The sequence below is a fragment of the Halichoerus grypus genome, chromosome 13 (genome assembly GCF_964656455.1).
Source record: "Halichoerus grypus chromosome 13, mHalGry1.hap1.1, whole genome shotgun sequence".
In the NCBI taxonomy this organism is placed as follows: Eukaryota; Metazoa; Chordata; class Mammalia; order Carnivora; family Phocidae; genus Halichoerus; species Halichoerus grypus.
In genome coordinates, this window is record NC_135724.1 from 63,373,519 (window position 1) to 63,397,414 (window position 23,896).

Sequence of the window (23,896 nt, forward strand, 5' to 3'; positions counted from 1 at the left end):
TTTGAAGGTGTCCTCTCCAATTTTTCTCACCAAAGCTTTGTAGTTTTCATTGTACAAATCTTTTTGGTTAAATTTATTTCTAAGTATTTCATTGTTGTTGGTGCTGTTCTGAATGGGATAGCTTTCTTTGTTTTTTGTTTTTTTTTTCCATGATATTTTGTTCTTAGCATATGGAAACACTACTGATTTCTGCATGTTGATTTTACATCCTGCAACTTTACACTGAATTCATTGATTACTTCCAACAGTTTTCTGGTTGGGTCTTTAGGATTTTCTATATTTCTTCTGCAAAAAAAAACCCCTATAATTTTACTTTTTTAAACATTTGCTTATGAGAATCTGTTGGTCAGAGGATTACAGAACATTGGGGTTTTGCTGCTGAATGAACTAGGAAAAGTTATATAGCTGGTACGTGAAAGATGAGGGCAAATGAGAGCTGTCAGAGGGAGCAGGACATGTATTTGGCCGCACACAGTAGAGCCCATACCTGGTGGACTTAGTAGGTGCCTAAGTTTAATAAGATTCTGGCTTATCTTCTTGTATTTAGGAATGGGTTGGCCTGGGTTCCTCTTAGGTATGGAGACTATTCCTTGGGTTTCTTTCTTTCTTTTTTTTCAATTTCAATTTCAATTTTATTTTTATTCTTTATTTTTAAATTTTTATTTATTTATTTAAAATTATTATGTTCAATTAGCTGGCTAATTATTCCTTGTTTCTTGACTAACACAGAGCTTCTCTCTGGCTGGAGAACCTGGGTGGACCTCAGGGCCTTCAGAGCAGCTTGGGTTACCACTCAGAAATTCTCCCCTAGGCCACTCGGCTCTGCCAAGTGAACACTAATCCAACCCCTGTAAGAAATACCAGGCCATCCACAGAACAACACTAAGTGACTCACTGAGCATGCTCAACACCTCTTCTGTGACTAAGTCACCATCCCTAGGTCTGGTACAACTGTGGAACCAGCAGTGCCATGAGCAGCCTGGCCTTTTATGCTGTGGTGTAATTTCCAAGGGAACAGAGAGGAGATACTACCAAAGAAATCCTCACACAAAGAGCCAATATGCTTCAAGTCATGTGGCATTTAGGTTGACTCTAGGTGGAATAAAATGGCCCTCATCAATGGAGGAACTCATGGTAAACACAAAATCCCAAAGGTATTTTGAAATAGTCCAGATTCCAAATTTCTGTTCCACTGTGCCCAGAAATATATTAATACTTAAGGATCCCATATCCATATTTTTCATCCTGAAATATTACCACAGTAATTATGCAGGATACAGCAATAGAAAATTAACCCATGTGTCTGATTCTAGAACAATATACTGGCCACGTGTGCGGCAATTATCCAGAGAAAGGTATTTAAAGGGGCATATCCGTCTTTTGCCAAACATCGCTCAGAGTTCCATGATGATCCATATTGCTACGTCAGCATTCTGCACCTTCCTGTTCTTCCCAAGGAAACCAAATGCCTTTCTATTGCCAGCCTCCCCTCCGTCAGTGACTGTGACAATTCAGAGTGTCCTTCCTTACCCTTGAAACAAGAAGAGGTTGACATAATTGTAGCTCTTGGTGAGGAAGTTTCCAAGGACTCGTGTTGGATAGCCACAACGGATTTGGTAGGCAGACAACCCGAAGTAAACACATTTCACAAAGTACCAAAGCTGAGCAACCAGGTTCTGGCTGAACTTCCTAAAATGTAAAAACACAGAAAAGTGAAATAATGGAATATTCTTCTGGTACAACAGCACACCAGTTTAGGATTAAAATAAAAGAAAAGCCTAATTGTCCCTCTGGTGCTTAGAGTCCATTCAGCCAATTGAAAGGAATCCTCTGTACATAGCAGATTACTTCAAAGGCAAAAAGTAGGGTAAGAAAATCTAATAATTAAAAAAAAATTATAAATGGTGCCTCCTATGTATTAGTGTGTAATTCAGTTGTTTAGGTCATAATTAAACTAATTTATTTTTAAGCAAATTTACTAATATTTTCTCACAATGTGAAAGATGCTGCTACCATGATCCAAATTAAAGCTCATCAAAAAATGCATTGTTTTACTTCAAAGGACCCATAATTTGGAAGATGTAGGAGAGAGTATTCTGAGAAGAATTCCCTCCTCCCTACTTTTTTTTTGCTATACATCTACAAAGATATGTCATGGATTAACAGTTTCAACACCCAGATTTGGGTTCCAGTTGTGTTTACAAGCTATAGCATTTGTTCGTCAAGACATCATGCTCAAGACATCCGTGGCTTTATTTGAAGATTTTCCCTACCTCTGAAAATCTATGATTTCATGTGTCTCCAGCAATAGAGACCATAGTCCCTTCTCCTGGTGAATAATTAATGAAGAGACCCACAGTGCTGGACAGTTCATAAATGTTAGCATAAATTGGAGGAAAAACTTGGTGGAGCTAAATTTCACACCAGAATAAAAATCTGGAACACATTTTCAAAGGATGGTGAGCCACAGGACCATTTTTAACTTTGGATAAATGCAGAACTCTGCAAGAGTCTTAAACATGGCCAATACATTTTTAAAAGGGAATAAAAAATAAGACTTCTGACTCAGCAAGACCTAGTTATCATCTTCCCTGGGTTTAAAATTAAGAGCAATATTTAAAGTTTTTTACACATGCAATATATTACTCTTTATATTTTGGATTTGTCTTGTTAACTTTTAATTTTGACATTAGAAGAAGATACAGGTTATTTTTTAACTGAAAATAGCTCTTTAGTTGACCAGATCTAAGAACCATCCAGGAACGCATGGACCTTTGTGTCTCAGGGCCTAGGAACCTCTATGTAGATCTCAATACCTAGAAATCTCAAAAATATTGCTTATAAGTGTCTCTACTGTAGAGATACCAGCTTTGGTATTTCAGGTCCTAATAAATTAAATATATTTGACCATAATCTAGCACTTGACAAGTTATGAATAAATAAATTAAATACTTTCCAGAGAGCCAATATCAACTATCCCTTCCTTCTCCTTTTCTAGGGACTGTTTCTATTGGTATAACAGTAGGAAAGAACATTCTTTTAGCTCTTCAGGGAAATGCCCTTGGATTTTACAAATAATTTATACAAAAACTGCACGAGGAAAAATTCTGTATTTATCAAAATTATAATCAAAGACATAAAACTGTGTTGTCTTCTAGCCCTTATAAAAGGACCAACCCATACTGTGATGAGCACTGGGTGTTGTATGTTAAGTGTTGAATCACTAAATTGTATACCTAAAAGTAATATTACATTGTATGTTAAATAACTGGAATTTAAATAAAAACTTAAAAACAAACAAATTTTTCCCTTCCTACAACCTTAACATGAATCAACTTGGAATAAGTCATAGTTAATCTGTAGTTACTGAAGTAATCATGTTAAATCTAATTAGGGACATTAAGGTTGTCCCATATTGGAAGACCCTTTTCTTTGGTGGTCTTTCCATGTTTTATTGCTGGAGGCTGGAGTCATGTCTTACTCATCTCTCCATCCCCCCACATCACCTGCCACACAGTGCTTTGTAGACTGTCAGCAACCACTGAAAGTTTGTAGACTAAATCACGTGCACATACACAGAAAAAGCCTTTTATCAGATTAATTATTCAAAACACCAGAGCTTCCTGATGCTCAATATTATAACCGGTAGCCATAATTTTTTTCTGTATAGTTTAAAACTCCTAATCTGTTCCTTCCCTTATTCTTTTCCTGTTTTGAAAAGTATTTAGACAATATGACTATTAATGAATATTTTCTTTTGCACAATAATGAATTAAGTTTTCAGTAACAATATCTGAAGGAGAAAAAATGAATTTGGGATGTTAACAAATAATGGCAGCATGGCTTGAAATGTCATGAAAGTATGCTGTCACTGACATGTTGGCAATGAAGACTCAAGGCTCACCAATCTTAACATATCTTGAATTAAATATCCAAAAATAAAGATAGGGTAATCCATTGCATTAGGAATGGTTGTTTAGGTGAGGCTCAAATGTGAGGTCCAATGAGATAGACATCATCTCTGTGGCCATTTTTAAAAAATGTTTATAGCAGCTTACACATGCAGTGTGATCATAATTGCCAAAGAAGTATAAACAACCCAAATGTCCTTCAACTTTTCTATATTTAAACACTCTTCAGTACATTTATACAATAGAATACTACTGACCAACAAAAAAGTAATTAAGTCCTGACACATGCAACGACATGGATGAATGTCAAATACATTACACGAAGTGGAAACAGCCAGCCTCAAAAGCCATAGAATGTGTGATTCCATTTATATGACATTCTGGGAAAGGCAACATTGTAGGAACAGAAAATGGATGTACCAGAAGATAGAGGTGAAGGAGAAGGGTCCAACAGAGGGTACAGGAGAGTTTTTGGGTGATGGAACTGTTCAATATCTTTTTAAGTTTTTATTATTTTAAAAATTGAGATACTTCTGGCATAGAACATTATATTAGTTTTAGATGTACAACTGCAACCAAACTTTCAGTATTTATCATAGTGTCTCAATTCCTGGAAGCCACTGTGTGGTCCTTCCCACGTGGGGCCAGGCCCCTGCCTTATGCACAGTGGAGTCATGCCCCTTTTCCCCTGGCCTACTGCCCTGGACATAGCAGGTGCTCAATAAATAAAAAACTGAATTGAATACACATGATTGTAAATCACAAAAGAGGTTTTCATTCATTCAGTCATTATAACAAACACTCCAGCTCTGTTTGGTTTGGAAGGTATTACTGCTTAATTACTGTTACTTTTCGTGGCAAAGAAGACTTTATAGTTGAGATTGGGTTAAGGTCCTTGAGGTAGGGAGAGTGCCTAGGTTATCCAGGTGGGCTGAATCTAATCAACGAACCCTTAGAGGGAGAAATCTTTCTCAGCTGTGGTCAGAGGCAGCCACGATGGCGGAGCAACAGGCAGAGTGGCACAATGAGGAGAGGACCCCACACACTGATGGTGGCTTTGAAGGCTAAGGTGGGGTCATGAGCCAAGAAAGGCTGGCACCTCCAGGGACTGGAAAAGGAATGGAAAGGGATTCTCCCCCAAAGCCTTTAGAAAGAACCGCAGCCCTGCCAACACCTTGTTTTAGTCCAGTGAGACCTGTGTCAGACGCCTGACCTACACAACAGTAAGATGGTAAGTTTATTTTGTCTTAAGCTCTAAGTTGGTGGTAATTTGTTATAGCGTCAATAGGAAACTCATCCAAGTGGGAATAACCCAACTATTTGGCGATTTGATCCTGCTAAAGGATTCTCGGGGGCTTTGCCATCATATTTCTGGAAGCATCAGTCTTTGTGAAGGCTCTTCTATCTGGACAGGGCAAGATCCATGTTCTGGAGCTCTCTTCTGGGGATGGAAAAATCAAATCCTTTTCACAACTGCATAATGAATAGTAGGCTATATTATTTTAACAAATCTGCTTAGGAGTGAGTACAGGATGCTTCCCGTGGGAGGAGGGTTGTAGCATACAGTAGGGTCAAGACGTCTGTGATTGGGATCTGGTCTCACCACTAGCTAGCTCAGTGACTTTGGGGACATCACTCTCTGTTTGGGTTTCACCTACCTTCTTCTGTGAAATCAGTAGGTCTAGAAAGCTTTTAAAGGTCTCTTTCATCTCTGAAATTAAGAGTTTCTAGGAAGGCTGGTGGAGAATGCCTATTGATGCTTTCAAATGTTACAGAAATAAGCAACATGCATCATTCAACTACCATGGGTGTTGAATGTGGTTTATTTCTCTTAATTGATATATATAGAATTATTTATAGAGAAAAATCACATTTACTCTATTTTAAAGACTAACGAATAAGATCCACAATGTTCTCATGAACAAGTTCTAGTATTTTTACAAAAGTTTGCCTTAATCTGAGTTAGTTTTATCAGCCAAGCTATGTTTACTCTCCCCATACACAGTATGGTGTGAAAGACATACTGGGCTGTTGGTAGTCTTCTAGGTAGCCCCTTTCTTTACTTAGTTCTACTTCAGACTCATGGAAAATTATCCTAATTCCATTTTTCCTTTTAAAATATTTGCATTGCCACTAAAATCAAGAGGTCAAAGCCTAACCATTCAAGTGAGAGCAGACATGCAACTCCAGCACTGTCAGAAGAGATTTGGATTTCCTCATCAGGAATGACATTTGAGTCAAGTTATGGAGCATATAAGTGAGAGAAGTTTTCATGACTTTCCAGTCACACTTTGGAAAAGCATTAGCCAGACTGACTGGCATGTTATTCATGAGGCTTGGCCAGGAATGACTTTTGAGGAATGATAAAAAGATCAATTTTACTGTTAAACATGAAGACTTTTAATGATATGTTAATTAAATAGATCATTCCTATTACATTATATGGTTGCTTCCATGTCCCCTAGTACTGACCCTTTGCTCCCATTACCGCCCACTTATAGCAGTCCCCCTTCTTTCTCTTCTATCCACTGACCGATTCATTTGTTCATGCATTAAGCACTGACTTGGTCCCAAGTAGTGTTTCGGGTGGAGGCAGCCCGGGAAATCTACAGAGTGAGGAGGAAGAGTGGGTTGGAGGTGGGACAGAAGGTCAGTGAACAAGGTCCTTTGAGGTGCAGGAGGATGTAGTGTCTTCAGGGAACTGAAGAGGGTCAATATGGTTGGAGCTTAGAGTTCAAGGAGACAGAGTGAAAGGTGGTAGCCAGCTACCTCCAAGGATCTCACCAGCCCTTTTCCCATCAAACTTTAGGCTGCTCTTTTTTTTTTTTTTTTAAAGATTTTATTTATTTATTTGAGAGAGAGAATGAGAGAGAGAGAGAGAGCATGAGAGGGGGGAGGGTCAGAGGGCGAAGCAGGCTCCCCGCTGAGCAGGGAGCCCGATGCGGGACTCGATCCCGGGACTCCAGGATCATGACCTGAGCTGAAGGCAGTGGCTTAACCAACTGAGCCACCCAGGCGCCCTAGGCTGCTCTTTTTATGTGCCCCCCCCCCACTTCCCACCCCATCTCCAGCACATCTTAACCAGCAGCAATAGTTGTATTAACAACAGGAACATCATGGCGTCATGGGGCTGAATGCCTCCCCCCCCCTTCCTCTGCCAGGCGCTTTCCAAACACTGTCACATTGGATGCCCACAACTACCCTATGTGGCAGATACTACTGTCATCTGCCACCCACAACCCCTCTATATTTTCTTCTACTAAACGGTCTCCATTTTTTTCATCCATTTTTCATATGACATAGTCTGATATCCTCTCATCCTCTTAGGAATGCCCATAAGACCATGCTCCAGTTCACCTCTGTCTACTAAGGTATGGAGACAATGACAATGGAAGGACCCTGGTTTTCTCAGATCACTAAGGTTGTCACTCCTCTCATTCTGAAAACCCTATTTCTATGAATACATATGGACATGCAATGAAAATGTTTTTGAGGAATCAATTCACATTTTGGATTCATACCGAATTTAATATTGATGAAGACCTCTAACTTTTCCAACCCTGTGGTGCTGTTCTGCCATGCCTCCGTCTGTACCTGGTGATTCTGTTGTGGCGATGCATATGGGATGATAACCTTCTGCAATATATTTGCATTAAAGTGGGTGCATGCCTCCAGCTTCCACCTTACCTCTCAGTCACACCAGGCAAGATGAAGAACATCCAGAAGTGAATTCCAAACACGAGAATGACCTGAAAAATGACCTTTCCCAGTACAGTCTTCCTGAGGTATAGGGCTCGGTCCACCACCATGGTTCCAAACTGAATGAGGACCATCACCAAAAACGGCCCAGGAACCTGGTCCTCCGACAGTGAAGAGGTGATGTCTGCGGCTGCTGAGTGTTTCTGGGAAGGAAACAACAGGTTCAGGCACGAGTGGCATTTCACAGGACAGCATCACTCTTGCTCACTGGATGAATAGTGGCCTTTGCCCCCAACCTACCCCGAAGGCCCAGAAGCCAAAGACGATGATGACAAAGTCAACAGTGTCAGCCAGGAACATGAGCACATACACGTCGGTCACAGCACTGTAGTCTGGATGGATGAGGTTGTAGAAGAACTGTCTGATGGGCACATATATTTGCAAAGTCCTGCAAAATAGAGATCCCCAGCACTTGCTTCAGGAGGGGCAGGATGGGAGGAATGACCAGATACCGCCATCATTCCATTCCTCTGCATCCCTGTCTCCAAGCAGGTCACACCACCCTCTTCAGCCTGAGCAGAGTCTGCTACGGGTGGCTCCTGCTCTAACAGAGAGTAGACAAATTCATTGCCAAGGAAGGCACTATGGCCCTTTTTGCTGATGAGACCACAGGCCTCCTCTCTTGCTTGAAGCATAACAGTGGTCTCAAGTCCCGGAAATGAGGTGCTGGGTTTGTCACCTGATTCAATGACTCCCCGTCTGGGAGCCCCTGAGCACGCCACTTAGTTCTCTGTGTTTTTGTTTCCTCTATTGTAAACCTCGGGTAAGAAGCAGACCTGAGACTCAGGGCTGCGGTGAGAATTATATGGGACTACATGGCAGTGCTTAGACCTGGAGTCTGACCCGAGCACCAAGGACACATTAGGTAGCCCCTGCTCTTCCCCTTTTTGGGTCCTGTGCCCCTCCTGGTTCCCAGGTAGTGCCTTGGGCTTTTAACTGCACCTTGTTCTGTCCAGCCTCTGTCTTCAATTCAAGGCCATGTTCAGGTTGGATGGCACTCCTGGTCTCAGAGCCCACATCCAGGGCCAGCCCTGCTGAACCTCCTCCATTCCCATTGCTTAAGAGATGCCTATGTCCCTGGCACTTGGGCGGGTGGGGGGAGGGTGCATTTTGCTAGAGACCAGCTGTGTGATGTTGGACCTCAGTTTCCCCTCTCTAGGATGAGAGTGTTTCTCTAAGTCCCTTCCAACTTTGACATCAACTCTGTCTGGTTGGACTTTAGCATGATGATGCTTGGAAATACATACCAGGAATCCTTGAAATCATTTATTCTATTCAAAACGGAAAACTATGTTTATAAACATAATGGATATAAAAATGAATCACACAGAAAAGTGATTTTTAAAAGCAACACATCCCCTCACACGTGTTAGAATGGTAATCAGCACAAAGACAAGAAATAACAGGTGTTGGTGAAGATGTGGAAAGAAGGGAACTCTCGTGCACTGTTGGTGGGAATGTAAATTGGTGCAGTCATGGTGGAAAACAATATGGAGGCTCCTCCCAAAATTAAAAATAGAACTACCATAGGATACAGCAATTCCACTTCTGGGTGTTTATCTGAAGGAAATGAAAACTACTAACTCAAAAAGATATCTGCACCCTAGGTTAAGTGCAGCATTATTTACAATAGTCGAGACAGGGAAGCAGCCTAAGTGTCCATTGATGGATGAATGGATAACAAAAATATGGTGTGTGTGTGTACACACACACAGACACACAATGGCATATAATGAAATATATATATTATATATGGAACAAGTCAGAGAAAATCAGATAACATATGATCTCACTAATACATGGAATCTAAAAAAAAAATCAAAACCAAAACCCCTTCCTCATAGAGACAGAGAACAAATTGATTGTTGCCAGAAATGGGGGCTGGGCAAAATGGGTGAAGGGGGTCAAAGTATACAAACTTCCGTTTATAAAATAAGTTAGTCCTGGGGATGTAATGTACAGTATGGTGACTGCAGTTAATTAATCCTGTACCGCACATTAACCTTAAATATTCTCATCGTAAGAAAAAATTTTGTAACTATATGTGGTGATGAATGTTAACTACACTATTGTGGTGATCATTCCACAACATATGCATATATCAAATCATTATGTTGTATACCTGAACTTAACCTAATGTTATATGTCAATTATATCTCCATTAAGAACAATACGATAATGGGTCATTTTCTTCTGCCTTACGCAGATATGTCTGTGATATGAGAAGTAACTTCTCTGCTCTTTAGCCCTGGTTTATATGAAACAATTGATACCAGCTCCCTGGCCCTAAAATAAAACAGATCATCCAAGTGTCTTCAGGCACTCACTTCTTTATGGTAAATGCTTTTGCTTTGATTAAATGTTCTTGAAGCTTTTCCATATAAAGTTCCCTTTTGCTTCTCTGCTTGATGCTTAAAACACTGCTTCCTTTTTGACTGCTGTTCCGGGTGCTTGTGCTGCCTAGAAATAAAAAGAAACCAAGATGCACTGAGTTACGGGTTTGTTGACATGAATACCGCAGAAGCCCCTGGAACCCACATGGCAGAGGATGGCTTGAAGTGGATTTAGAGGGTGAGTATACACAGGTGCCTGTAGGAACACAGGAGGAATTGGAATCTGCAGTTTCAACCTGCCTCCACAGTAAAATTCATCTGTGGGCTTCTACACCCAACACTGGCTCTTTCTGGCATTGTTATGTGATCTTTATCCCTGGAAGAAAGAGACTAGAGGTGCTAACTGGGGCCCCAGGTTGTGGGAGTTCCAGATTGGGTCCATGACCCATGTCTTTTTCATGTCCAGATTTCTCTAACTGTAAAATGAATATTGGATGACTAAAAGGTGTATTCTGAAGATGAATATGCAGGTGTTTGGAAAGCTTTAGGCATTAGCACTATAAATACAAAAACCCAATTTCTCCAAGAGTGGCAACTGCCGGGCCTATCTATCTGCTGATGATACTCACTAGTTAATAAGAAATGAACAACTAGAGTATAAATAGATGGCTTTGCTAAAAGTTCCCTTGATTGAATCTAAAAATATTTTCAAAATAAAATGTGATTTATAGCATTCTGGACACACCCAGAAGAATTCTCTGGATATGACTTAAAAACTAGCAAGTGCCCACACAGGCAGTGTCCTGGCCACTTTTCACAATTACCTGAAGTCTTTGTCCTGGGAAGGAATCAGACATTTTGAAGAATGATGTGACTGCCCCAGGTCACACAGCTGAGCCAGGATCTGAACTCAGGTCTGTCTGATTTCAAAGTACTTTCTTGTCATATCACAACATCTGTCTCCTTGATAGCACCCAATAAACACCCCTGCCCAAGACCCAGACCCACTAGAACCAGAACAACCAGAAAACTCAGGAGTTATTCTAGCCTAAGGATATCATGGGACAGATACCTCTTTTGGACCTATTGGAAGAAAAGCTGGATCTGGGGGATATCTGGGAGCTGCTTCCCGATCGCTTCCTCCGGATGGCAGTGGGCTGCTCTGGGAAGGATACGTGTACCGACTCTGCCGACGCGGCCAGGTTGATGGATTTGAGAGAATCGGAGGAGGCTCTCCTGCCACGACTGAGGGAGAGCTCATCATCTGACTCTTCCTTGTCTGTGCCACTGTCGGTGATGTCATCTTCATCCCACAAGCCATGGCACTGAGAAAGCATAAGGGACAACTCAGGGGGCCGTTCCAAGGGAGGGAGCTATATTCTGCCCTACAGTATCACATCCCCCATGATTAGAAAGCCAAACGTGAGATACGGTGACTATAGTTGGTGACACTGTATTAAATAACTGACATGTGCTAAGAGAGTTAGAATTTAAATGTTCTCACCAAAAAAAAAAAAAAAAGAAAAAAAAAAAGGAAAAGAACACAGACACATATGGGAGGTGATGGGTAGTAATTAGCTCCATGGAAGGGGTCCTTTCACACTGTATACGTAAATCACATCACCACGGCACGTTCACTACGTAAACCACATCACACTTTAAATCTACTACAATTTTTTGTCATTCATACTGCAGTAAAGCAGAGAAAAGATTAGAAAACCAATGGATTCTAGGAAAGCTGATTATCTAGATGCTTATGATGGTCCCAGTAGAGTGAGGATGAGTGGGTGCAGATCATAAGAGTTTGGCTAATTAACTGACATATGGAGGCAGATGATGTTTGGTGGATGGAGTAAGGGTGGAATTAGAATCACTTGACTTGTTCCTGAGTGAAAGCACTTTCTAGAACATATTTCTCTGTGCTTACAAGTTGCATTTTAAATATCAATGGGTGAATTTAGCCCCACTGCCCCATGTTCACCAAGTATCTATACTTGGATAATGATGCTGCCCTTCCCTCAACCTACACAGTAAGATGTGAACCCCTGGATCACCCATGGCTGAGTCAGGAACAGAGCAGCAAATATTTACGCAAAAAATGTTGGTCCTCCCATAAGACAGAGATTATGATGCACTCTGCAGAGTCTGGATTTTGCTTCAAAGAATAAGCAAAAGGGGCTGGTAGAACAGACAGGAGGAAGGACAGCAGAAGAGGCTGAGAAAAAACAGGGACCTTGCTGGTGCAAGATGCTGCCTGGACAGCAAATCCCCCTTCCAATGAACTTGCTGCTGCTGCTCGAAGCTCCCCAGTGAGCCCACTGCCTTCTGGGTTCCCAGACTGCCAGGCTATGCATTTATTCCCCAGGACCTTGTCCAGTCCTCCCTCTGACACAGGCTGTAGAGGATAAGAGCTCTAGGCCAATTTGCCAAAATTCAGTTGGTCAAAAAATAACTTGTAGAATGATCAGTTCATTAAAAGAAAAATTCACCTAATTTACAGACCATTCTTAAATATTAATAGATATATTGTTTCTAAAAGATATTCAATGGATGCTATTCTTATAAACATAGCAAACATTCTAGATTTTCATAATGAGATTTTTCAACTTCTATTGATTTCTTTTAAATCATTTTTCTTTTAAATTATTTTAAAAGTTGTTTCCTCTTTTGCCAACATTTGAACATACTTAGATTCTTTTACTACTTTCATAGTAGCACATTTGTTAGTGATCTCTTCCAATTATTTATAAAATTTCTAGCAACTCATATCAAATAGGATGGTTTTAGCCACTTTTGAAATTTCCATATAGTTTGAGTTGTTTGGTTTCCATAGCAGCACTGTTTAATAGGTTTCCAAAGCTGTAGGGTAGTTTTGTCTTCTTATGAAAAGATTTGTCATCCCCAAAACTATTTTTCATATCATTAGCCAAAATTTCAGCATAATAGTACCTCAAATACATTCACCATATATATGAAATTTTCTAAGAAGAAATCAGAGTAAGTATATCAATATGAAACACCAAAATTTTGTTTATTGTATGCTTTAAATATACAATTATAGCTCTTAAACCATTTAAATATTAATGAAAAGGCAGCAAAAATGCCTAAAGATTTATAAAAATTTTTAATTGATTTTTTATTTTTAACTTTAAAAAATTTTTTTAGAGAGTGTGAGCAGCAGGGGAGGGGCATAGGGAGAGGGAGAGAGGCTCCATGCCCCATGCAGAGCCTGATGCAGGGCTCAATCTCACGACCCTGAGCTCATGACCTGAGCTGAAATCAAGAGGCGAACGCTTAACCAACTGAGCCACCCAGGTGCCCCCACAAACTTTTTAAATGATGCACAAAAGTTGCAAGAGAGTTCTGAAGTGACCCAATCTATATGATTATGTCTTTTTTTCAAAAAATTGAGGTGCAATTGACATACAACATAATACTACCATGTCTTAAATGCAGAAATTTAAACTTTAATTTCTAGAACTAAAGAAATGATGTTAATATATTTGTTAATATATTCATAACAAGAATTAGTAAACTTTATGAATTCAGGTAACTTATCAGAAGAACTGGAAATTCTAGCCAAATTCAATTCTGGCTAACTGGTTTCCTTGGATAATATACCTTTGCAAACCCAGCACACCCCTGTGACCCAGGTAAGCCTCCCCCTGAGTGGAGGGTTAGGGACTTGCACATTTTGCAAGGTGATGAATACAGAGTGAAAATCCTGACCAAGGTGTACGCAGAGGAGGCCCAGTTTGAAATGGCATGCTGAGTAGGACAGAAGTTGAACACATTGTTACATATGTCTGTATGTGTGTGTGTGTGTGTGTGTATTAACTTATGTCAGCTTGTTCTCAAAAGGAACTAATGAAGATACTACTTGATAAAATGAATTTGAAATATTTTATAAAAAATGAGACCAGGTTAAAATAAGAGACAGAAGTAAGGTAGTGACAATTGGCACATTGATACATAAAATGTGTATTATGCAGCAATTTCTAATTTTTAGAGTTGAGTAGTGTATTTGCAAGCTTAGCTTATAGTTCACAGTGTACAAGAAGAAAAACCCACGTGGTTTTTCAGGGGGACGCCAAGAGTTGCTGAACCTGAGACAGACCATCCTGTAAATAGGTCTTGCCAGAGTAGTGTAATGAACGGCTTTCTCAACAATAAGCTTACAAAAAGCACAGCTTTGGGCTTCACGCAACCATTTAATGTATAGTCTCTCAATAAAGCTAATAGTTTCATGACAAGAAGTATCCAACAAAAGCAATTCTACTAAAAGAAAGTAGGCAGAAGTTGGAATCGAGATGAGAGGCAATATGATCTACCCTAAATTGTAGATCTCTGGTGTTCTGGCTTAAATAAGGAGCAGAATTTAGTGTATTAAGCATGAAGACATTGCACACCATCCAAGCAATTCCCACAAATATGGATTAAGTATGATATCTTCATAATAGAAGTAAAAATATGGGGGAATTTTCTCCCAAATTTATAACAAGTTCCATTACTGAGCACACAGTGTTAGAGAAAATGTCCACTAAATGAACATAGCTGCTAAAGAAAGAAAAAGAGCATACAAGTAGATGCACTCATTGGCCCCCTGGCCTCATGACCAGTCCTAATGTTCAGGTTCTCCACGGATATCACAGGTGGCTGCAATCATCAATATGTGCTGGTCAGGTATTAATGTGCCATACCTTCAAAATTGACCGATGGAAGAAAAGAGCCAGGAGCTGAATGAGATCGTAAAGGACATAACCTTCTTTCTTTTCCACTCCTATGATATTAGGTGGGTGGTAAGGTTTATCTTTGTTCAATTCCACATTCTTGTTCCAGGGAAAGAACCCAAATTGGAAGAAATACTTGACCACAATTGCCACCTACACACGGATGATGAAAATTAAAAAAAAAAATTACTCCTTTTAAAAATGGCTATATATAAAAAACAGTGATATAAAAAATTTAAAGATCATTTCATAATTTTGATGATAAGAATGAACATAATTATGTGGAATAATAACATTATCCTTCTCACATGGACTTTAGACCAAGAGTAATATTTTACTCTTGTGAGTGCCTCTGATTGCAGATACATGAGGGTCAGTCCAGTTACTTAGAACACCTACTTAAATGATTTTCTCTATTTTTGAGGAGTTGGCTAATTTATACTGACTTAATGAGATATTTATATAGTTATTCAGCTATTAAAATATGGTAATGAGGAAAAAGTTGAACAAAACGAAGTTTATATTTTATGTATTTCTTTGATTTGTAATCTTTCTGAGCATCTCAGGCAGTTTCGATGCCTATTTTCACTTTCCTCTGATCTCTTTCTTTTCACCATTTTATTGCTCCCTGGAAGTTCTCCTCAAGAAGAAATAAAGTAAATAAAACAAAGACTTGCCAGTTATGGTGACTAGTTCAGGGTATAAATGTTGTAGAGAGATGGTTTGCGACAAAGACACATGAGAAATTTGATGTGCCTCATTTAAGCATCCCTCTAACATCTGTGTCACCAGAGGATAATTACAATATATGTAATTCATCAATAAAAATATTTCAAAAGTCCTCTTTTGACCTAGAGTCTCATTTTACGTCTTCTCCCGTCTCTCTCCTTCTTACAGTCAAGCCTCTGCAAAGAACAGTCCTGTGCTCCTTATCGTCTGAGCAGCACCGTCACATCCCGGCTGCCAGAACAGAAACCTGAAGACCATCCTTGACTTTCCCTTCTCACTCACACCCCAAACTGTTTTAGTCTCTTACTAGAACTTCTCATTTACCCATTCATCTTCAGCCTCATCGCTGCTGGGTCAGTTCACATCCTCTGACCTCTCACCTAGACAGTTTCCCAGCTGGTCTCCATGCCTTCACATGATTTCATTTTGTGTAAAACCTTGGTAAAGACAAGCATTACTGGGTCATGCCTCTGCTCAAATATTTCCATACCAGGGGGAGAAAGTCCTGAGCATAAACCCTGTTGACATTCCCAAGATCCTGCTACTGTGCTGTCCACTCACAGCCTGCCTTCCAGCCATCGAAAGCCACCTGTCATTCCTGGCACATGCTAGAGCGTCATATGCCTGTGTTTCTTTGCATGGGTTATTCCCAGTGACTTGCAGCTCCCTTTGCTTTCCATCCTTTGGTGACTTTACATTCATCCCTCAAGACTCAGGTCCAAGATGTCTTCCACTGAGAATTTGCCATGATAGCCTCTCTCCACTCCACTCAGCCTGCATGAGGCACAGTATCCATCTTTCTTGTATACTCTAATGCAGTTTTGTGTCATATTACAGGGCAGTTCTTTGTTTACAACATATGTTTGCCACATTAGTCTGTGAGCCATTGAGAAACAGAAAAACTTGAAAAAAAAAAAAACAAAAAAAACCTTATTGTCCTTTTCTCATGCCTAGCACAGTTCTAGGGTTTTGGCACATAGTCTAAGTTGTAGAGTGAATTAACATCAACTTAATTTTCCACTTCCTCACTCCTTGGTGTGATGGAGAAAATGGAGAACCCAGTTTAACTTAACTAGGAAGATTTTATTTTATGATGAAAGCTACATATAAGTAGCTCTTGTTCCCTTTTCTAAGTTCTTAGTACCTGCCCTCTTCCACTTCTAGGTTAGAAACTCCCTCACTCAAAGGTGTTAGAGAGAACAGACCCATTCCCCAAATAGGGAGTCATTTATGTCCCAGATCACAAAGTGATGTAGTGGAAGTAATACTTAAAAATGATTACTTTGGTGAGATTGTGATGGACAGCCTACCTAAAATAATAGATATGTATTTGGCTTTACATCTTTTATTTTTATAAGCATTTAAATGTATTTAAATAATTATTATGGAAATGAGATACATAATACTTTAAATTGATGCTTTTGAGATGATTTGGCAAATAACCTTGTTTTATTTTACTGAATTACCTATAAACCTACAAAATTTCTAGAATCTAAATGTACATCCATCATGAGTTCTTTCCTTTAAGGAGCAATTACAGTACCATTGCTAGCGAAAACTTTCCCTTATGAGCCAGGTAAGGAAATCAGCCTTCTTCACAGACCCCAGAATACAAAGAACTACAATAACCTAAGGCACAAATCTATCGAGCCTCCCATTTTATGCCCAATTTTATTGTTGTCATGAAAATTTGTGATCTTCTATATATTTAATAAGGAAGGATAGAAAAGCAGGTTTAGACAATTGGGAAGAGTGTCTCCTGTCCCCTCACATGTGACAAAAATAAGGTAACTTACCCTTTTGTCATTCAGATTTTTAGAGAGGCACTTATATGGCTTTGTGTTTTGGTGTGTGGAAACTGGCTTTTAGGCTTAAAAATGGGAAATATGCCTATTGTACCAAACTATATTCAAAATGCTTACTGTATTGTTTAATTCAGTGTCCGCTCAACTGGACATCCACCAGCATCAGGCACCACACTTAGTTACGCATAAGACATTATCTCAGTGGTTAATATCATAGGACGCATGACCAGATTTCAAAAGCCTACCCCACCATTTGCCAGCTGGGTAACTTTGGTCAATTATTTAGTCTCACTAAAGCTGTTTCCTTCTCTGTAGCACCTATCTTGTGTGAGGTGTGTAATGTAAAAATACATACAATTGCTAGCACTAAACAGCTGTTAATAATAATCGTGTGCCTATCTAAGAGCATCCATCTAGCTGAATATCCTGTTTCAACTGTCCTGAAGACAGGGCAGACCCACCTAGAGTGAATGCCAAAAGTGATTTCCAGGAAGGTTCCACCCCAAGCTTACCTCTGTGTAGACAATGGCCATCATCCAGAATCGTCTACTGGGCCTGGGGACAGACAGCATGGCCCACAGGAAGATCAGAATGGGGAGCACAAGGGTGATCATGGAGGCAGAGACCATGTGGTTTAGTACGATCACAAAATAGCACACCATTTCTGAGCGAGCCACCAGAGTGTTGTACATGGCATAGAACAACAGCAAGAACCGGGGCTGGCCGACGTAGAATTTCTCTGACTCTTCAAGCTCGTCATCATGGAACATCCTATTAAAATAAACAACATGATAACAAATGGTTCTTCATTTCTCCAAATTACTGATTTCCACCTTGCAAGATCCCTCCTGTCCCTCCCCGCTTCGCATGTCCCCAGATTTCCGGGGAAGTCAACCTAATAGCCTATTACAGAAAGAAATGTGGGCACCAGTGTCTACTCTGGACAGCTTTTGCTAGTTCTGTCGTTCACGATGGAAGCACCCTACACCGTGTCTGTTTGCTTGACCCTCGAGGTGGACGGCTGTCCACGGGAGTTTCTCTCCCTCCAAGCACAGCAGGCCCAGAAGCCCCCGTGGGGCTCTTACTTGTTCAGCAGCAGCTCGCTGGCCGTCAGCTCGTGAGTCAGGGGCGGTAAGATGCTGGACTCGAGCCTGTCCGAGCGGCTGTCGTCAGGACTCACGGCCATGTGGCTCTGGCCTGCAGAGTCATCCCTCGAGCAGAAGGACAGGCGCTCGAAGCTGACTGCCTTGCTGTAGGACGGCGGGGCCTCCACGTCCCCGTCCTCGGTGGAGTACTGCGGCAGCTCAGCCTCCGGGGTGAGGCCGACTTCTGAGGCCTCCGAGGCCTCCGAGGCCTCCTCCGGCCCCACGTCCGCCGTGGCCTCCCCGCCCTGCCCGTCGTCTCCGGCCACCGCCTCGTCGTCCTGCTCGGCCTCCACCTCCGCTATGGTCTCCGTAGTCCCCTGGCGCGAGTACAGCATGGTGCACTGCGTGGGCTCGCTGTCCGGAGAGAGGGACGGCACACAGCCCGGTCTCAGTATCCTCCTGACTCTCCCGACACCTTCTCAGCACTCCCCAATAAAAACATTCAGAGAAAACTAAATACACCACCCCCCCACCCCCACCCCGCCTGCTTTATTCCTTCAGGATGTTCCCGTCTGGTCTGCAGAGACTGCAAATGGCAGCCCCTTAAAAGCAAAAAGCCCACAGTGCACACACACGGTGGTTGAAAACCTGAGCAAGTCACATGGCATGGCTCATAAGTTGCTAAACCCACCTATGCACAGAGGTGGTCTAAATCGGGTCAGGACTCACAGCCATGGGTTCCGGTGTTTATTCCCAAATCAAGACAGAGTTAGCGCAGCATACCTACCATTCTATTAAAGGAGGGTGCCTATTGGAAACAGGAAGCCTCCTTGCCAGCCTGGGTCTGTGGGTGTTGGCCAGGAGGTACTCTACTCTCAGTTCTACACAATGCGTCCACCCCTACCCATAAGGGGAGGATAGGAATGATAAAACATTGGCTAAATTAAACAACTGCATGCTTTATGGAAAAAAAATGGCATTCTTCTTGAATATCTGTTCCTCCCCCCTATTTTTCCATCCTTTGCCTTTTTCTTCCTGGTGCTTATTACATTTGACTGAATTTTCACCATCTCTCCAGCTCCCAGCCACCCCCACTGGATTCTTTGCTTTGCACATGGAAACACCACCATTTTCCCCACCCCAGTGCTATGGACCCTTGGCCCTTTGAACTGTTGGCTCCACCTCCAGGGTGTACTCCTGCTCTCTCCCCACCAAAAGACTTCAACTTATTTTCTTCTACCTGCTCCCCTTGGGGGGTGTTCATTCTCCCTAAGCTTCCCTACTTAGCTTAACCTTTTGTTTTTAGCAACCTGTCCATCTCTCTTGTACCTCTCCTTCTTTAGTCCTTTATCTCCTCATGTTACCTGTTATGTCCCTGCTGGAGACTTTGGAAATGAAAATACAGCAGCCACGCCAGGGAAATTCTTGGCATGCCTGTTTTCATTGTCCACCCCAGCCCCCTGAAGGGGAGAAGGGCAAAGATGTTCTGGAGTTGTGGAATCTGGTGGATGTAGAGCCATACTGTATTAGACTCGGATATTGTACTGTTATTCGAATGGCATATAGTGAGCAGCTAGGGTCCATACACATTGAGATTCTCAAATACACAGATTGTACCCATTTTTGTGTCACAGACACCAGTGTGGACATGTCAATGTGAATGGATGGATGCATGGATGTGTAGATGGGATGGATGGATGATCAGACCTAGGCAGAGCCCTTTGTGGCATCCTGAGACTGAAGAACATTTGTGTGAGCGCTTGGTGCCCACTCATGTGTTTAATGTTCCCAGGACCTTGGCCTTCAGTATGGACATCACATAGAAAGCTCTCAGAATGTCAAGGCAAACTGGATTTTTTTCTAGGACTTACCTCGATTAAACAGCCTCCTAGGAAGTTCATGAGATTGGTCACCCTAGACAATTTTCAGAGCAGTGGAGCCAAAACCACATCAAGTCTAACTTCCAGTTGGATCCTAACCAATTACAAGCATGCTCTTTATGTTTTTGGATCAGGTCTAGCCCTAAGGGATTCAGCTTGTCCTGGTACCTTCAAGACTCAGCCAAGTGGAATGGAATAGCATGTGCCTGCCAGGGGACATCTCAAACGGCCAAGGCATTCCCATCAATGCCAGCCTCCAGCATACTGCAGCACTGTTTTAAGATATTCAGCTGCCAACTAAAATAAGTTAACACCCCTCTGATTTACCACTATGAGCAGTCAAAATTAAAATTTGTCTTGGATTGGGTTATTTTGGTGTCAGGATAAGCACAATGTAGCTGATGTTTCTGTGCCCCCATGGGCCATTCTAAAAGGCAATTCCAAAAAGAACTTTTGGACCTTATGTAAATAATTTCATTTCTAAATGATTATGCTTTTATGGTAGGATTTAATGAGACAACTCAAGCCCAAAGCAGCACAAGTTACAGTCTACAAAGGTGATATATTCTACTGCATCATAATACTCTTGTCTAAAACCAATGGCAAAATATATTCTAACTTTTACAGAATTATTCTTATCAACTAAAAAGACTACAGGTGGCATATTTTTTCTTTCCTATTGCATGTGTCTTTCCTGACACATTTTCCCCCATGAGGACTGCCTACATGAGCTCTCAATCAAGGAGGAAGCACGCTTATTTCTTTAAAAATGGAAAGTGTAAAATACTTACAAAACGGAGGACAATGTTTATGATAAGGATTTTTAAGAAACTCCTAACAGACAAAAACTGAAGAGCGGTTAGTTTCAGAGAATGCCGTCCTGGGAATGAGCAGTTATGTCCCAGAACGAGGGGCGGTGATGCTCTGGTGAGTCATGCAAATTCTTAACATAAAAATTAATAAAACAAACAAACAAACAAACACATCACAAGAACTTATATCTGCAATGACATGAAGGGGAACAAGTGAGAAAATTCTGGAACAAAGCATGCACGAGTTAAGCACCTTGATGCTAAACTGCTACTGTCAGCTGATGAGGAGGACATATCCATGCTGAACATTTTACGAAGCCTAGGTCGAGCACGCTCACTTGTTTTAGGAACAGTTTCTGGTCCATCTAAATCATCAAGGGTAGACTGCCTTGAGAACAGCATGGTTGCTTCGGTGTAGCAGCTAGCAGCGCAAACAGTCACAGAGACACAGGGTTAAAACACCAGTGGTACATCAGTTTACACGCGGATCAGTCGACCGATACACCGCCATGCAGCAAACCTCACGCGACACCACCACTACGGATGCCGACACCACAGCGGGGCTCAGGGAAGGGAGGCCGGGGGGGCCTGGCTGGCTGGACGGTGAGACACCGCGGTTCTCGATTTGTAAAAATGTATCAGCTGGTGATAAATCGTGAATGGTCCCCTCTCCGGGTCGGGCAGGGAACGGGAACAATGACAAGTCCCAACATGCCTTGCGCAGAGCGGAATTCATACTTTATAACTTTGTAACTGAGCTTTTTGCTGTTTTCATTAAAGACAATATGTTTTATTTGGAGCTCCCAATTCTGAGTTCATTGAAAGCATTTTGTAACCCAATTGTGGAAGCAGAAATATCTGCTCGTGTAAAATGTATACAGAACATTTCAGTGTTTTAAAAATAACAGTCTCCAACAATGAGAGAGGGAAGCTCAGAAATGACCACAAGGAACTGAATTGTCCACCCTGTTTTCTGAGTGGTATTCAGTTAAGCCAAACTAGATGCCTTGCGTGGAGAAGAGATGCTGGTTTGATATGCAACCGGATATAAACCAACATCCAAGAAAAATAAAAAAAGAAATAAAATGGTACCAAAACAACAACAACAACAACAACAGAGGAAGTCTAGCGATGGCAGGGTCATTTTGTCTGTTAACTTCTCATTTTGCCTAATGACTTTTTTTCTTCTGGATCATGTTTTGGGTCTTGGCAGATGTTATTAGGGCGAGAACCCATTGGCTAAAATCCTCATGTTGCCCCCATGGAGCAAAAATCAGGAAGGGAATGGTGGCGGATTCAGGACTGAGGACTGCGTGAGCGACTAGAGGAGAAGAAGCAGACACAGTTACGATGTAGGCATCATTTCAGTGCTGACGTATAGTTTAACCCAAAGGGGGACAAGCACCCCAAAGAGCCTCTGAAGGAGGCTACTAGAATAAGCATCTTCCACCCTGAGCACCAATGGCCTGGCTCCTGAACGTCTGTATTTAATTTCCTATTTTTAGAGGCGCACCCCCATGGCCTTTTAGGGGTTTGCAGGCAAAAAGATACCGTGTACCCTCCCCTGCGGCCCTACTCAGATTTTCTGCGTGGGAACCACTGTTGGAATCCTGAAGTCTGACTCATCTTGTTAATGCCTGGGTCCACTGTCGCAGCAGCTGACCCTCACATCCCACACCATCCCACCCAGTTGGGTTCTGTGGAGTGTGACCAATTGGTGGTCCAATCCAGGGCAGTTTTAAAAGTGAAAGGGAAGAGGAGGAGCTTTCTGATAACAGGCCCAGATGACAAGCCTGAAGGGACAGCTGCTGTCACCTCGTTGATCAGCCCGCACTTAGAGCCACCCCGGGGCACATGGCAGCCTCTTAGGTGACATGTTTCAGGGGAGAACCACCTCCTTCATATCTAGGAATGCTCCTTAGACTGTCATCTAATGTTTCTTGCACAATTTAAAAGAATTTATTTTCTGGGAAAGTAGATGATATCTGATTTCATAAAACAACCATTAAAACAAGTGCCATTTTACAGCTGGATCTGAAGTGATTTTTGCAGTAAGTCAAAGGGAATACAAAGTCATTTGTTAGACTCTCATCCCATCTGCAGTATGCCCAAAGGTGAAGATGGGTGACAGGGATGCCAGCGCAGGAGCGTGGCCTGTGGGACAGCCCCACCCAGGCAGGGTCCCTGCCCAGGGGGCAGGGCCACACCAAGCATGCGCAGCCCCACGGTGGGCCAGTGCTAGACCCTGTCTAATGACACAGGTGTCTCCGAGTGAACTTCCACACTTGGAATCCCTTCTTGGGAAGACTCCTGCCTTTCTAGAAATCAGGTGGCTTCCAGTAGACTTTAATGTGGACAGATTTTGTCTGCAGATTTGATAGCTTCCTAAGGCAAAAAACTAGAAGTGGAGCTCAGCCATTAAGAAAAGGGCAGGTGTGTTAATTCATTTATTAACAACATAACGAACCCTCTTGTTTCTCCCCTTTCTTTAGGTTGAAATGCAAAGTAAAAGATACATTAGGAACTAATTTTAAAGGTAGTGGTTTTCTACTAGTAAATTCATTGACTGATTGACCACTTCTAAATTTGGGGGATATTCTAACAGTCTTTGTTAAAAAGCAATCAATGGATTTAAATAACTCCTACCTCATGGTTTTTGATCATGGGTACCGTTCTATATTTGTAATCTTGGGTCCGATTTAAAGGCAGTTACTTGATTTTATCAGTCTTCTTCTTCCTTTTTTATCCCTCTTAGGTTGTGATTTATAATATTAAGTTAATCTCTTAGCTGGGCATGTTGTCAGTTGTTATGCAGTTAAAGGTTACTAATACAGGAATCAAGTATGTTTATT

At 41.6% G+C, this 23,896-nt stretch overlaps 1 protein-coding gene across 3 annotated transcripts in view; it reads right to left on the reverse strand.

Annotated features, from left to right (window-relative positions):
* Window positions 1–23,896, reverse strand: part of PIEZO2 (piezo type mechanosensitive ion channel component 2) — a 492,797-nt gene that overhangs the window by 16,358 nt on the left and 452,543 nt on the right. For 2 of the 3 annotated variants that reach the window (XM_078060633.1, XM_078060632.1), the window contains 8 exons: window positions 18,353–18,766; window positions 17,780–18,038; window positions 14,704–14,886; window positions 11,076–11,328; window positions 9,998–10,130; window positions 7,911–8,058; window positions 7,599–7,813; window positions 1,531–1,689 (listed from right to left, as the gene is read on the reverse strand). In XM_078060633.1, coding sequence (XP_077916759.1) covers window positions 1,531–1,689; window positions 7,599–7,813; window positions 7,911–8,058; window positions 9,998–10,130; window positions 11,076–11,328; window positions 14,704–14,886; window positions 17,780–18,038; window positions 18,353–18,766 — 1,764 coding nt within the window. Of the gene's footprint in view, window positions 1–1,530; window positions 1,690–7,598; window positions 7,814–7,910; window positions 8,059–9,997; window positions 10,131–11,075; window positions 11,329–14,703; window positions 14,887–17,779; window positions 18,039–18,352; window positions 18,767–21,297; window positions 21,466–23,896 lie in introns of all 3 variants that reach the window. The other variant, XM_078060634.1, reaches the window with a different exon arrangement.